This window comes from Ochotona princeps, chromosome 6 (assembly GCF_030435755.1).
Source record: "Ochotona princeps isolate mOchPri1 chromosome 6, mOchPri1.hap1, whole genome shotgun sequence".
Classification (NCBI taxonomy): Eukaryota; Metazoa; Chordata; class Mammalia; order Lagomorpha; family Ochotonidae; genus Ochotona; species Ochotona princeps.
In genome coordinates, this window is record NC_080837.1 from 79,793,349 (window position 1) to 79,809,786 (window position 16,438).

Sequence of the window (16,438 nt, forward strand, 5' to 3'; positions counted from 1 at the left end):
TTAGAAACTTTCACCTAATGTGTTATCCATGAGAACAGTTCCCAACAAAGGTTAGACACCCCAGCATGTTGTTAAAAAAAAAGGCTTCATAATTTCAAGTTACAAACACCAAATGTTTAAAAAAACTAAACGAAAACTGTAGATAAAAAAGTCTCGATTTAGAATTTGCTTACAATAAAACCAAATGGTCAAAACTTTGAGATTCCTTGGTTTTTTTTTTTTTTTTTTTAAAGATTTTATTATTATTGGAAAGCCGGATATACAGAGAGGAGGAGAGACAGAGAGGAAGATCTTCCATCCGATGTTCCACTCCCCAAGTGAGCCACAACGGGCCGGTACGCGCCAATCCGATGCCGGGACCACGAACCTCCTCCAGGTCTCCCACGCGGGTGCAGGGTCCCAAAGCTTTGGGCCGTCCTCTCCTGCTTTCCCAGGCCACAAGCAGGGAGCTGGATAGGAAGTGGAGCTGCCGGGATTAGAACCGGCACCCATATGGGATCCCGGGGCATTCAAGGCGAGGACTTTAGCCTCTAGGCCATGCCGCCGGGCCTGAGATTCCTTGTTTTTTAAAAAAAGAGAAAAATCATGCTCAAGTTGCTTGCTAGCATCAGCCTAACAAAGTGAAAGTAATGTTAGAGCTTACAGGTGCTCCAGGGTTCATCAAAGGTACATGCTGTGGCAGTAACCATTCCCATGATAACACCCTTGCTGTGTCAGGGAGATTTCTTTTCTGAACTAATGTTAAACTGCAGCAGTCAAAAGATAATCATTAATTATAGGATACTTTTACACATGACATAAGATTCCCTTAAAATCGTTATGATGCAACTAACATTTGATACAACTTAGAAACCTAAAATTTGAGATGCTAGAAGATTCAGCTCCGCATATAATTAAAAACCACAAAGATGTAGTAACAGCAACTGAACTCAAAGCTGGTCGCAGCTCCCCTCTTCTCTTCCTGGGTCCCACTGTAGTGCAAAGCCAAACTGTGAATCCATAGCTTGTTGACAAGTCTGGTTTTAGAGCAACTTCAAAGAACCCCCCTCCTGGCTGGGATCCCCTTCCTCTGCTTGCGACTTCCCTTCCCACAGGAAAGTGTCTCCAGCTCTTGCACCTCTCCCTGCTGCTGCTCTGATCCATGAGTGACTTCTCTGGTTTCAGCAAATACCACTCACGAGTATGCCCACGTCAACATCACCCTAACTTGTTCTCAGCTCTGCATTGGAAAGCTTTCTGAGGCATAAGTGATAAGCCAGGATGGTAAAGACTGAAGGTGGGCTAAATAGTGTTTTGATACATACGTATGAAGTGTAAACCACGATCAAGTGAATTCACACATCCACTCAGAGTCTTCAGTGTGTGTGTGGTAAGATGTACTCTTAGAGAATCTCAGGAATGCATTACCTATAGCCACTGCATTGCGCAGCAGGCTCCAGAACGTACTCATTCTGCACTGGAATCTTCAGAACCTTTGACTAACAGCCCCTGGTTTCCGCTATGGTCTGAGTTCTGATACTTTCTATCTAGGCTTACTGAGTTTACCTTCTTAGTTTCCATGGTTACATGAGACAAATACATAGGATTTGCCCTTCTGTGTCTAACAGCCTTTATTTAGGCATAATATCTTCTAAGTTCATTTTGTGAGAGATTGGAGATTCACTATTCCCCTGTGAATGTACGTTACACTGCATGTACATTCATGCACTGCTCCTGCCGACAGATGCAGCTCATCAGGATCCTTGGCTCTGCGAGCAATGCTGCAGTGAACAGCAGCGTGCAGACACTTCTGGATGCAGATCCAGAAGGGGGACTGCTGGATTATCAAATGGCTGTATTTTTAATCCCTTGGATAATCTCTGATAGTGTTTACCATAAAGGTGACACCAATGAATATCTGCACCAACGACGTGTAAGGGTCCTTCTCTCTCGGGATGTCCTGTTGAGTGAGGGCTAGGGCCTCTAGAGCTCCACTCCAGACTGCTACTCATCGCAGGTCAGCGACTGGCCCCTGGAACCCCAAGGATCTCTGGAAACCAGGCAACATGCTGCAAGGATGTGCACGTACACATGTTTCTGGAATGAAGAGTCCTGACTTTCTTCAGATTCCCAAATGCAGAACAGGATCCTGAAGAAAAAGTCAACCTGCACAGATTCCATACCACAGCCTACCAGATCCTCTGGCTAAGCTGGCAGTGTATTTTATAAAAAGGGACTAGTCTTTATCAAAAGGGCTTCTACTGTAGTTAAGCTTCTCCAACAGTCAATGCTTGAGGACATCTTCTAATGCCATGGGTTAGCCAAGAGCAGCTGGCGGCCAGCTGTGTTTGTAAACAGTGTATCTGCAACAGCACCATGCCCATCATTACATACTGTCGACAGCTGCTTGTGTGCTACAAAGACAAAAATGAGTAGTGACAGAGACTGCATGGCCTGTGTGCCTAAAACACATACATGTCTGGACTGCTGCAACAAAGTATGATTGTCCTCTGTTAAAACATGCCTAAACTGAAAAAGAGAAACAGAACTAATCATGCATAATAAAAGGAAAACCTCTCATATTTACTTTGTAAGTACATCCGGAAACCAGCATCCCGTGCACAACCATCTTATTTTAAACAACAGAGTGCTTTACCTGCCATTGCTGGGCTGCTGGGGAGAGCGCCTGGAAAGATCGGAAGGCTCGGATCGTTGGTCAGGAGATCGAGACCGGCTGCTGCGGCGGGGAGGCCTGTCATGTGACCGGCCGGAATGATCTGATGCTAGCGACTGAATTTCTGAAATATCTGTTGAATAAGAAGGTACTATTTATTTTCCCATGAAAAAGTTACAATAAAGTCCTTCAATCACTGAAAAAAAGTTACAAAATTTAATTTCATTTAAAATGGCTGATACAGGGCCCGGCGGCGTGGCCTAGTGGCTAAAGTCCTCGCCTTGAACGCCCCGGGATCCCATATGGGCGCTGGTTCTAATCCCGGCAGCTCCACTTCCCATCCAGCTCCCTGCTTGTGGCCTGGGAAAGCAGTGGAGGACGGCCCAAGGCCTTGGGCTTCTGCACCTGCGTGGGAGACCTGGAGGAGGTTCCAGGTTCCTGGCTTCGGATCGGCGCAGCACCGGCCATTGTGGCTCACTTGGGGAGTGAATCATTGGACGGAAGATCTTCCTCTGTCTCTCCTCCTCTCTGTATATCTGACTGTAATAAAATAAATAAATCTTTAAAAAAAAATGGCTGATATAATCATTCATTTCATCAATGATTAAATAACAGTGGTGTTACATGCAAAGGGTATATATATATATATATATGGAATTCTTAGATAAGAAACATGTTTGGCTTACAGGAAAGAATCATTTCCCTCAGACATGTTCAATGTGTCACGTGGGAGCAAGCAGTTAGCCTAGTGATCAGATAACACACCCATGACACACTGGAGAAAACAGGACTAAATCTTGGTTCAGGATCCCAATTCCTGCTCCCTGCTAACGCAGACCCCAAATCAAACAACTGAGTTCTTGTCCCTACACACCCCACAACATAACAGACCTAGTCTGTGTTCCTGGTAACAGCTTTGGCCTCAGCCAAGTCCCAGCCACTGTAAACATTTGGAAAGTGAACTGGTAGGTGGAAGAGCTCTTGCTCTCTGCTTCTCAGATCCTTGCTTTTTCTCAAGAAAAAACAGACCCACACTCACCATCTCTCTCGGAGGCATTAGCAGAATGGATACTGTCAGAAAGGTCAGGGACATTCAGCAGGGTAGCCCGCTCATCTCTCTGGACTACCATTTTCAACTTGCCTTTGGACCTCTCTATCAGTGTTTTTGCATCAGTCAATGACATATTTTCTGTCACAGTACCATTTATCTGCAACGTGAAAAAAGCACTGCAAGTTGAAATTAGGCACCAAACAAGACACAAATGTTAACAGCCTATTACAGACAGAATTACCCAAACTATTAAGAACCAAGTATCCCCATTACTCTTTTATCTAATGATCTCAGCATTCTATCTTCCTAAAACTATAACATCTTTAACAATATTGTTGCTTTGTCAGAAAGAGCCAAATTAACACCCCTCAGCCCCTCTAAAATGCCATCTTGCTCTATTACTCTCATAAGTAAACTAACAGAACAAGTCTTTCAATATTATCTGGAACAACGGTCAAAATCATTTAACGTGTAAGAAAAGACACACCTATCCACCAAAAAAAAAAAAACAAATCCTGCTGATGGGTGATTGGCTGATACACTGACTCTTTGAAAAGAACACCTGTGCCTCTTTGGAAACACACTGCTTCAAATGTCAGCAAACACTCCACTGGACCTCCAGGACTTGCTTTCTATTTTAATGCATTAGAATGTAAGAATATGACTATACCTTCAATACAACATCACCTTCTTGAATATTGCCATCTCTTGCTGCCAAACTATCTTGTGAAATCTCCTTCACAAATATATGACTGGCCAACCGAAGACCATATTCTGAAACAAATATATTTAAACATCTTTAGCATAAAGCCCTAAGATACTTTAATAACATTAAATGTATTGGACTATTAACTAAAATACAGGCTTTAAATACCATCAATAATCAGATTTGTCTTGGCAACTATGAATTGATACTCTTTCTAATCATTAGATAGTCTACAGTGTCAATCGGAGATCAAAGCGGGTCCAAGCTTCAGACAAAAGACTGCAATACTATGCTCCTGTTTTCCTGAAAGGCAGAAAGTTGAAGCAGAACATCTTTCTCACCCAGTACTGAATACAATCTTCTCAGAATGCTTAATGAATAAGACTCTAAAAAAGCAAACTGCTTGAGGCTTGAAACACATGACAAAAGTTGACAATTGCATGGATGACTACTGTGAAGCAAACGCTAGTTTTGCTTTTCCCAGCTCCTGGAGCAGGAGCACTCCTGCCTGTGCACACCTCTGGTCTGGGGAGACCTAATCAGAGCAGCGGATGTACTACCCGGTGGGAGCCCAAAGCCTGAGAGCCAGCCAGGCAGATGGAGTCCCTCCTCCAGACAACCTATATGTGCACAACAATCAAATAATATCAAGACATCACCAGGACACAGCTACAACAGGTTCTGGCAACAGCTGCGGAGAAAAGATGTTTTTAGAAACACAAGGGTAGTGGCCATGATGCTCAGCACAGTATCCCTAGGGAAAGAACGGCCTCTGAACCTGTGAGCAGGGAAAGGAAGACCCTGAGCTTACTACATTCATTACACACATCAACACCGAGGCAGAGCAGTGCTTCCAGCATGGGATCAATAGTGGACCACTATTCAGGGCCCAAAAGCTACAGCACAGCTACAATGTAACTTAACATAAACACGTAAGGTAGGAAGGAGGTGGGAGAAAAAGAAAAAAGAAATTTATTTTTTACAAAATGTAAGCAAGGAACTGTGCATACAAGTTCTTTGTGTCTTGGAAATAGTCATTACTTCACGGAGGGACACAGTATTGGTTAAGATTGGTCCTATGCAGGGTTAAAAATTTATAAATGACCTCCAACTTTGGGTCCCCACCCTCTCTGGCAATGACCATCAGTAACCCTCTGGAAACCCCTTAAAACAAACAAACAAAAAATCTAGAATAGATAGAGAACAACAAGAAAAGCTTAGAATCGGACAGGAAATGGTCAGCGTGGATTCACTTATACCTTACTAGGTGGGACACAAAGATTAGTTACTCCTCACTAGGGTATTGAAGATTTCTCTGCACACCCCTCCTAAAACTGTTCTGCACCTAAACTGTTGACATATGTCTTGCTGGAGTTATAAGCCAGTCTAGACTAACTGAAAAAAAGCCAGGTTCAGCAAAATTATGCTTCAACGCTATAAAATGCTAAATACTATAATGAAAATAGACATGAGACAGCTGAATAGCAATCTATAACCATTTTAAGGTGTATAGAACCCAGTTGTATATAAACTAAAATTGAAATGTCAATGAAGAAGTCACAGGATGTGGTTCAGAACTTGCATTTTTTTTAACATATAGGTTACTCAATACTATGTCAATTAACTCTTTAACGTTATAAATTGTTGCTGATGTTATGTCGGGGCTTTTGATTGATCAGGATGATACTATGCCGGCTCTACCTTCAGACCAGAGATGGTCTCCCCAACAAGCCATTGAACTTATCTAGACAGTAAGATGCTGGACTCTATGTTTGGTATATGCTTGCAATGAAAGAATCTCATGTGAGCCTGAACTGTGGTAATGCAACAAGGTGGAGGAATTCACCATGGTGGGAGGGTTTGGGGAGAGGTGGGGGGATTCCCAGTACCTATAAAACTGTGTCACATAACACAATGTAATTAATTTAAAAAATTTATAAATGACCATTCAATATTATTTACAACTTAATCTATTCACTTATCCCAAACATTTCCTGGGGAATATAACTGTGCCAGCTAATATGCCAAATACTATGCCATATAAAGCAGCAAATGAGACAGTCTCTGTACTCTACCAATCTACCTTGTCAGTAAAGAAAAAAAGATGTTACCATAGCAATTACAAGTAGGACAAGGAGTTCAGATAACAGAGTGCCTCAAAAGGTTCACTGAGGTAAAACTAAAAGATCAGGTTATTTTTGCACAAAATTTAGAATCTGTGAAAAATTCTTTGATAACACGCATCTTCTAGAACCTTCCCTAGACTCCTTGCGCAGGGTTCTGCATCTACTAAGGGGGTCAGAGAACGCCTCTCAGAGAGAACACTGAAGCTAACCTTCACATACAAAACACTTACCTGAAGGGTAAGTTAGCTAGGGTAGGCAGCACGGAGGTTGATGGAGAGGGTAACAGGGAAGTGCCTGGCAGGAAAGATAAAGTCCCAAGACTGAGATGCTGAGACTAGGAAAAAGCATGACAAGGACAGGACAGGAGAACAGGACAAGTATGCATCTCAGAGGGCGTGGCATAGCAGAGTCACTGAGAGGGATCCAGGAACCAGGCACCAGACTGAGTGCGCCTACTGCACATGCTGGTGGCTTGGACAGAAAGTCACAAACAGGGTGGGTAACAGTGGGATTTATAAAAGTTAGGGCACCATCGTGCAGCTAACACAAAACCAGACATCAAAGAAAACTATCATTTTCTCCGTAACTGATTTGAGGAATCTGGTGGATAGGAATGTATCAGATATGTCAGAAGAAACACAAGCAAAAATGTGCAGGGGAAGATGTGTTCTGATGGAGATGTGTTGAGACTTGAGGACCCAACGAACAGCTAAGTCAATGTGCTGAATAGCTAAGACTGCCCAAGAAGGGCACACAACTGGGAAAGGGGTCTAGGACCGAGTCCACAGAACATGAAAGAGGTGTGAGAAGAACAAGCCTGCAAAGGATACAGAGGAGGGGGGCGCGGCTACAAGGATTCAGTGCCACAGACACTAAAGGATGACATAATTTCTCTAAACTATAGGAAATGGTACTGAAAAGGGAAGACAAAATATGAACAGCTGAGCAGTGGGAGAGGGCAGGCCCCACGGAACAGAGAGGGTGAGGAGCACATGACGGCAGAAGCAGGCACACCAGGAGCAGACTCTAGAGTGGGGCTGTAGGTACATCAGGGGGCAAAACAAGCCTGTATGACATTCTTTCATAACACCTGCTACCCAAATCATCAGCTATACATGCCCACAAAAGGAAGAAGCCACAAATCCACTTTATACTAATTTTGATGAAGAACAAGGGAAAAAGGTTGGGCTTCAATTAAAAAAAAAGTTACAGAATTCCTTTATAAGGCATCATTCACTGTCAATCTCTCCACTTCAAATTAGTCTAACCTCTCTCCCCAGTTTCTCCCATATTTTCATACTCTTTTATGGAGAAATACTAAATTTCCATTTGGTGATGGTGTGACATTCCCTGGTCATGTAACTTTTATCTGCTTTCATCGCACTAACAAATCCAAACTTCAACTATCAGACAAATCTACATAAAGTATAACCTTTTCCAACAAAATGATTCAAGAGACAATGGATGAGCCCAGAAGCCTGCTCTAACAGGCGTGTGTCCTACCTGACTCACAGCAATGGCACACAAACACAAAAGAGAAACTTGAAAACAAAGTGAAAGTATGATGAGATAGCAATCTCACTTCTTATTAAGATTATCTTAAAATTTCCATGTGAAAATAACAAAAGGACTGGTAGAAGATACCTTCATTTTTCCGAGACTTCACCAACGTGACTTTGGTGGGTTTGGCAGGCTGGCTTGAGGCCACCGAGCGCCTGTCTGAGCGTGGAGACAAGCTCCTCTCTCTACTTGCACTTCTCTCCCTTGCCCAGCTCTTCTCGCTCCTTCTGTTCACCAGACCACTGCGACCACTTCTTGGCTCATGGATTTCCTCATCATAACTGTCTTCTTCATTATCAGACACTGGTTCAGGATCAGGACGACTTATTGGGATCTGAACTTTCTTCTTCCTGCGAATGGTCTATAAGAAACAGCAAAAAATAAGCTGACTGGCTTTCAGACATGTACTCTGAAATGATCATTTCTCATCCCACATTCATTAACAAGTATGAGACTGACATATAGACAATTATACCTAAAACCAAGGAATATATATATATATATTTTTTTTTTAAAGATTTATTCATTTTATTACAGCCAGATATATACAGAGGAGAGACAGAGAGGAAGATCTTCCGTCCGATGTTTCACTCTCCAAGTGAGCCGCAACGGGCCGATGCGCGCCGGTCCGAAGCCGGGAACCTGGAACCTCCTCCGGGTCTCCCACGCGGGTGCAGTGTCCCAATGCATTGGGCCGTCCTCAACTGCTTTCCCAGGCCACAAGCAGGGAGCTGGATGGGAAGTGGAGCTGCCGGGATTAGAACCGGCGCCCATATGGGATCCCGGGGCTTTCAAGGCGAGGACTTTAGCCGCTAGGCCACGCCGCCGGGCCCTAAGGAATATATTTTTATAATGGCTGTTTCTACTGTGTGCTCAAAGAAGTCCTTATTTGTTTCATTCTCAAGAATTAGGTGAAACAACTACATGCTTACAGGGAAACTAACAACTGGTGTCTTCATACAGGCCAGGCGCTGCACTTCACAGTCACCAGACACACTCCAGAGGCTCCACAAGCACAGCACACTCTACCTCAATTCCTGGATCAAGCTCTTAGCACACATCAGTCCCGGGGCCCACAGCTGCCCTGCCAGACCTCTAAGAGATACAGTGACATTCCACTGCACTACCGTCACGTCAGCATGCCGGAGCTAATCCAGCCAGAGATACTTCATCAACTGCTTTCAGTCTCTCTCTTCAATTTTAACTTTCTAGTATAGCTCAAATTTACTTTTCTGGCACCCCATCCCCTGGCCCCAGTAACCCAAGCAATTGGCTGCGCTTTTCCTGTCCACTTCCTTTCACCCTTCTGCTGCACTGCCTTATGACTAGGTGGCCCCACACACCTCATCTCCTCAGAGATCTGCACGGCCCTCTTGGGCAATGCCTCTTGCTGCTTACTGCACTTTAATCTAGTACATATGCTCACTGCCACCTCACTTCCAAACCCTCAACCCTTGCCATTCTCTTAGCCCACTGACTCCCTCTGGCTTTCAATTGTTTTTCAATCTGCATGAGATGCCACACTGCTATGTTTAACAGAACTTCTAGTGACCACCCAGTCTTCTCTCTTCCAAGAACCCAGTCTTCTCTCTTCCAAGAACCAGCGCTGCAGCCCCTTCACTCTGCTCATTTGGTCGTCTACACACTCGTTTTACTGTACAGAATTACTTTCTCTTATTCAGCAGTCCTTTCACTTACACCTTTTTTTGCCTCTCTGGAATCTGCTGACACATGCATTTCAAAATTATGCTCCAAAATTCCAATCACTAAGCCTGTTTTTTATGGAGGTTAGCGCTACATCACGCCCTCTCCACGCCTCAACTCTTGCCCAAGTTGATCCTCTTTCTCTCATGATCGCTCCCACGTGAGCTCTTACTCTCATCAGCCACCTCTAGACCTTTCCTCAACAATTACAAATCATCCAAGTTATCTGTAACTTTTATCTCAAGCATGTCCTCTGTTACAGATCTCCCAATTAATCTTTTCTCCCATCTTCTTGATAGCTGTATCCAAGTTACCATCTTCTCATCAAAACCAATTTCTTCAAAGGATTCTTAGTATAAGAGTACTTCAAAGTTAGTGAGAAGAGGGATTAACCTAAGTTGAGGAGTGAGTGTTAGCGTAGCAGGTAGGATGCCACCCTCCCACAGAGCGCCTTGGTCAGCCCTGGCTCTGCCTCCTGCTAAGGCAGACTTGGTTAGCAGTGGGTGACACTCAGATGTCATGGATCGAGTGCCTGGTTCCCCAGTCTCAGTGCCTAGACCTAGCTGACACAACAGATAGGAGCTGTCTCCGTCTCTTTAAAAAGTAAAAACACATTTTAAAAAAGTATTTGTTCTGATGCCAAAAAAAAAAAAAAAAAAAAAAATTCATCCATTTTGTAGCATGCATTTTCCAGGAATATTTTAAAGATTCCTGCCTGGATATGCTTTCAAACTTCTCTGAAGTAAAATGAACTTGGTAATTTTTTTCCCATTAACTTACTGAAACATCCATATATTACCGCTTCCTCTTAGCATCAACAGTGACCATAGAGGGCTCTTTTGAGGAGCCGGCTAAGAGACACAGAGCAGCAGAGAGCAGCATGAAACCAGGGACAGTGTATGCTAGCTGTGAACACAGACAGGTGTCTCCCTCCTGAGCCCCACTCTTCACCTCTCCACTCCCAACACACTTATACAAAGTGAACTCCCTAGAGTGCTCCTGTCAGCTTCTCCCCAGGATAAACAAAAACCAAGTCACCAGCTGAGCACTGCAGGCTCCCAGCACATAATGCCACCTCACTGCAAACGTAAAACAAAACAACAAATCAAGTAAGCACTAGAATAAAGTCTATGGGACAGTACAGAAGTTCCTATAACCCTGGGACTCTTAGAGAAAGACTTCTTAATAAGGATGGATTCTAAGGCAGAGTTTGATAGATGTGAGAACACAAAAATTGAGAACATTTCCAAATGGAAACAAAATAACATAAGAACAAACCAACACCAATGACTGTCACAAAAAAACAAGCAAGAAAAAGCTACATACATACATCATGTATGACAAAAGACTCACAAACTCATAATTCACTTAAATAAATGCAAGGGACACAAACAGGTAAAAATCAAATATAAACACATAATAAATACACTAAGGATAAAATCAACTTGTGATTTAAACGATTTCATCTATTTCATCTTTGGTTGGGCACTGTGGCACAGTCTGTTAAGCTGCTGCCTGAGATGTCCTGTTGCAAACTGGAGCCCCAGCTCTGCTATGCAGGATCCAGCTTCCTGCTCACGGACTTGGGAAGACAGCAAGTGACAGATCAATGATGTGGGCCTTGTCAGGCAGGACCCTGGCCCAGCAATGGCAATGCTACAGCAGGCTTTTGGGGAGTGAACAAGAGGATGAAGCTCTCATTTTGTCACTGTGTTTCAATAAATGAACAAACTCTTTAAAATAATATTCACTTCAAGTTACATTTAATTTAGCACTTTGGCAAAGATTTAAAACTGCTGGTAAACAATGAACTCCTGATATCCCACTAGTTTTCTGTATGGCACATTAACAATACACATATCAATTTGTTCCTGCCCTCTGACTGAAAAGCTACTCCTAGAAAAGGCTTCTCAAAAGCAAATAAACAAGTGAATCGGAATACAACACCTCACCACAGCATTTGTCTAACACAATTGGAAACAGAACATGAAAGTGCTAAATGAGTGGCGTGGGTAAGGGCTGTGCACACGGGAGTGAAATGCTGACAGCCACTGTGATGGACATACTAGAGGTTATAACAAGGAAGGTGTTTTTGCCATTCATGTGCCTTTGGTTTGTTTAGTATACTCAGAATCATAGTTAAAATTACATAATTTCATTGTGTTACAACCAATAAGACTATTTCTAGCTTCCTTATTATGTTCACTGTATTATCAGGAATTTAACATTTCTTACTAATTTGATGAAAATGAAATCATTCAACGAGCCTAATATGCGAAGGGCTCTTAATTTATGGAAATATAATCACATCAAGAAACCAGCACTGTTGGGCCCGGTGGCGTGGCCTAGTGGCTGAAGTCCTCGCCTTGAACACGCCCCAGGATCCCAGATTGGTGCCGGTTCTAATCCCGCAGCTCCACTTCCCATCCAACTCCCTGCTTGTGGCCTGGGAAAGCAGTCGAGGACAGCCCAAAGCTTTGGGACCTGGCACCCATGTGGGAGATCTGGAAGAGGTTCCTGATTCCTGGCTTCGGATGGCGCAGCACCGGCCGTTGCGCTCACTTGGGGGATAAATCATCGGAAGGAAGATCTTCCTCTTTGTCTCTCCTCTCTGTATATCTGACTTTATAATAAAAATAAATAAATCTTAAAAAAAAAAAAAAAAAGCCTATGAAACTGTAAAAAAAAAAAAAAAAAAAGAAGAAAGAAAAGAAACCAGCACCGTAATGTGACAGCACAGAGAAAAAAAGAGCCATCAGTGCACCAGTGAATGGCTCTCAGGTTTGGAAAAACACCTCAGCTGTGGGCAACTGCCTAGGCTGCACTGTACCTAGGCAACTGTCCCACTGCTGTGAGGAGAGCAGCCAACAGCTGCCGGGCCTCCGGGGCCTGGTTAACGCAAAATATGTGTTAACTATTCCAGTGGCAGTTTTGTTTTGTTATTTTTTTTAAGATAAGTGTGGGGCAGACACCCGCAGATAGTGTCTGGGGACCCATGCCTGAACGTGTGAGCCCTGAGCAGGTGGGCAGGGCTGTAGAACTGGGCCCAGGGATCTGCATGCTTGTGGGCATGGGGGGCTGCGAACTGCTCAGAGCAGGGGGTCTGGGCATGTGTGGGAAGGAGGACTGCTGAGGGCAAATGTGACAGGTGAGGCATGACTTCCGGGGGACTTCCAACCACCAGGCTACGACACTTGCAGGTAAACAAGAGGGCTGAGACCAGGTGGTTCAGAGGAGAGAAACCAGAGGAGCTTTCAGTGCCAAACCAATACACCCACCAACGTGGGAGACCAGAGCTGGGCTTGTTGGTATGGACCAACACCTATCGGTACACATGAAAGCCATGGCAGGGGTGCTTGCCCAGCAGGGCTCAAACACAGCCAGTGAGTATCAGGGCAGGGGATGGGCCATGACACCAACCAGCATGTGAGAGAACTGGATCTGGGAGCAAATTCTGTGGGAGACTTCCGGCCTGTAAGATGGAATATCAGCCAATGGACCTTGGAAGGATTTTCTCAGCCTTGTAGCAACAACATCAACAGCATCTCAGAACTATCCAAATCACTTACGCAGTACCCCTCAAAAATGCTCTGCTTCCAGACGGCTGGGATGACATTGGTGGCCATCCCCCATCCCCAGGTACTAATGTGGCTGGGCTGCTGGCAACAGCCCTCCCCATCTTCCTCCCCACATTCCCCAGATACAGGAAGAAAAAAGGAGATTGGAAACAGTTGTCTCAACTGCTTTGCCCCATTCCTTGAACCTCCCCACACTAATTGGTGGTCCACTTGTGCATGCATCCTTCTTAACTACATAAACATCATCACAAACAAAATAAATCTATTTAAAAAAGAAAAAGAAGGGCCCGATAGCTCAGCGGCTAAAGTCCTCGCCTTGCATGCACTGTGGTCCCATATGGGCGCCGGTTCTAATCCTGCAGTCCTGCTTCCCATCCAGCTCCCTGCTTGTGGCCTGGGAAGATAGTCAAGGACGGCCCAAAGCTTTGGGATCCTGCACACGTGTGGGAGTCCTGGAAGAAGCTCCTGGCTCCTGGCTTTGGATCAGTATAGCTCTTCCTCTATGTCTCTCCTTCTGTCTATTTATCTGACTTTGCAATAAATAAATCTTAAAAAAAGAAAAAAGAAAAGAAATCAAACAACATAAACTTGAGGGTTCTAGGGATCTGGTTATGCCTGGGAATGAGGTTAAAAACACACCTTACAAGGACAGGCCACACTCGAAGAAGCTAGGGTGTCTATGGCGATGAAAGACAATGTAAATTAATGATGTGATCCCAACTGTTCATTTACAGAAATGAACAGCCTTCTATGCTAATTAATGTGCCTTACCCAACCCCCCATAACTCCACCTACAGAGCAAAAACCTCATCCAAGTGTCTCAAGTTCCTCCTTTTCAAATGACAAAGCTTTGAGCTACCCTAAACTTCCTTTATAAATCCTGGGCCAAGCATTTGTCATGTCAATACTCAGGGGTTTTGAACCTAGTGCTAAAACCATTTTTAGTGGGCAAAGTCTGCAAAGTAAGAGTGTAACTTTCTTGGGTGTGTTATCAATGTCAGGTATGTGTGCTAACATTTTGCATAGAAAAACAGAACACATCAGGGCCAGCATGGTGGTGTATCTAGCTAATCCTCCACCTAAAGTGCGGACATCCCATATGGGAACCGCTTCATATCATGGCTGCTCTGCCTCCAATTCCTCTGCAAGCTTATGGCCTAGAAGACCAGAAGAAGCTCCTGCTCCTGCCTTCTGTCAGCCCACTCTGAGACATTTGAGGAGTGAACCAGCAGATCGAAGATTTCTTTCTCTGTCCTTCCCTCTCTGTGTGTAACTCTGACTTTCAAGTAAAATAAATAAATCTTTAGAAACAAAACAGCTCAACATTACAGAGGAACAAAGAGCTTAAGACAGATGCATGGGTAAAGCCGAATATCTCAGCTCCAGGGGTAAAATCTATGCTGCTCAAACTGGAATGTGTAACTGCAAATGAGAAGCACTACCACAATGATAATGCTTAAAAACAACAGCTACGTTAAGCAGGTTAAGTTTACTCCTCTCACAAAATCTAACAAAATTGGTCATTATAAAAACCAGTGATTTGCTTCTATAAACACTACCATCTCATGTTACAGGAAGTGTTCAGAAAGTTCTCACACAGGGCAGGCACTGTGGCACGCAGGGAATGGTGCCCCTGCCACCATCCCATACCAGTGTCAGTTCCAGTCCCAGCTGCTCCACTTCTGAGCTAGCTCCCTGCTAACACAGCCACGAAGCAGTGGACAGAGGCCTAAATCTTTGGGGCCCTGCACCGAAATGGGAAACCCAACTGTTCCTTCTGGTTCCTGGTTTTGAAACACCCAGTTCGAGTCAGTGCAGCCGCTGGGGGAGTGAACCAGTGGATGAAAGGGCTCTAACTCTGCCTTTCAAGTAAATAAAATAAAATACTACCTTCAGACCAGAGATGGTTTCCCCAAGGAACTGATAAACTTATCTGGACAATAAGATGCTGGACTTTATGCCTGGTAGATGCTGCCAATGAAAGAATCTCAGCTGAATTTGAACCGTGGTAACGCAACGGGGTGGAGGAGTCCACCATGGGGGGCTGGGGAGCTTGGGGAAGGGTGGGGGGAATTCCACTGCCTATGAAACTGTGTCACATAATGCAATGTAACCAATAAAAAAGAAAAAATATATAAAATAAAACAAAACAAGTAAATAAGAGAATGCAGAGGAAAACAGTTCATGAAAGCCATGTAATGTAGGAGATGAAAACTAAAACATTTCAGAAATGAAAAAAAAAAGTTATCACCCTCAAAGCAGTCGGTGTATTACATGCAGACCAAAAACAATGCTAATTGTAAAAGTACCTCTGTAACAAGATTCTGCAAACAGAAGGCACTGTGATTTGGAAGAATGCAGCAACCAAATACTGAGTCCACAGCAAAATGACACTCGCATCTCCCAGGGTTAACAGCAGCAGTGTGGAGACGAGCCACAGACCCAGCCATAACACAGTGCCGAAGGGGCCCAGCAAGTAAAGGTGCAAGACCTCAGGTAGCTCCCATGACAGCCCCCAGGCATGGGCACACGGGCAGGCCTCTTCCAGCCCCAGCCTCTGGGACCACTGTAGGTCAGGGTGCCTGCTGGAAGCAAAGCCAGACAACTATACCTCCCAGCCTCCCCCTCACTCCTCCTGAGCTAAAGCCTTGGAGCCACCTGGGATGTGTTCAAAGGATAAGGAAAAACTTTCCCAATTTACAAATGAATTGGAAAACAGGGTCATATGTTTCAAGCTGAATACATTCTAAGACCCAGTCAAACTTCCCTAACTTAAAAGGAGGGCAACAGCAAATCGTAAAAAAGGTCACCGTTTAAGCCTAGTGCTGTGATGAACGATGTGACGTACTGCCTGCAGCACTGGCATCTCGTACTGGTCCTGGTCCAGTGCCAGTTTCCTGCTAATGCACCGGGGAAAGCAGGCAAACATGGCCCAAGCCTGCACTCTCTCCATGTGGGAGACCTGGGTGAAGCTTGTGGCTTCTGGCTTCAGCCTGGCCCAGCCTTGGCCACTGCAGCCATGTGGGAGTGAACCAGCAGGTGGAAGGTCTCTCTCTCTCT

At 44.3% G+C, this 16,438-nt stretch overlaps 1 protein-coding gene across 10 annotated transcripts in view; it reads right to left on the reverse strand.

The window, feature by feature from the left end:
* The window catches only part of TJP1 (tight junction protein 1), a 100,707-nt gene that overhangs the window by 45,868 nt on the left and 38,401 nt on the right, over nt 1–16,438 (reverse strand). For all 10 annotated transcript variants that reach the window (XM_058666549.1, XM_058666547.1, XM_058666546.1 and 7 more), the window contains exons 5-8: nt 8,181–8,457; nt 4,375–4,478; nt 3,693–3,861; nt 2,636–2,786 (exon numbers count right to left, since the gene is read on the reverse strand). In XM_058666549.1, coding sequence (XP_058522532.1) covers nt 2,636–2,786; nt 3,693–3,861; nt 4,375–4,478; nt 8,181–8,457 — 701 coding nt within the window. The remainder of the gene's footprint in view (nt 1–2,635; nt 2,787–3,692; nt 3,862–4,374; nt 4,479–8,180; nt 8,458–16,438) is intronic.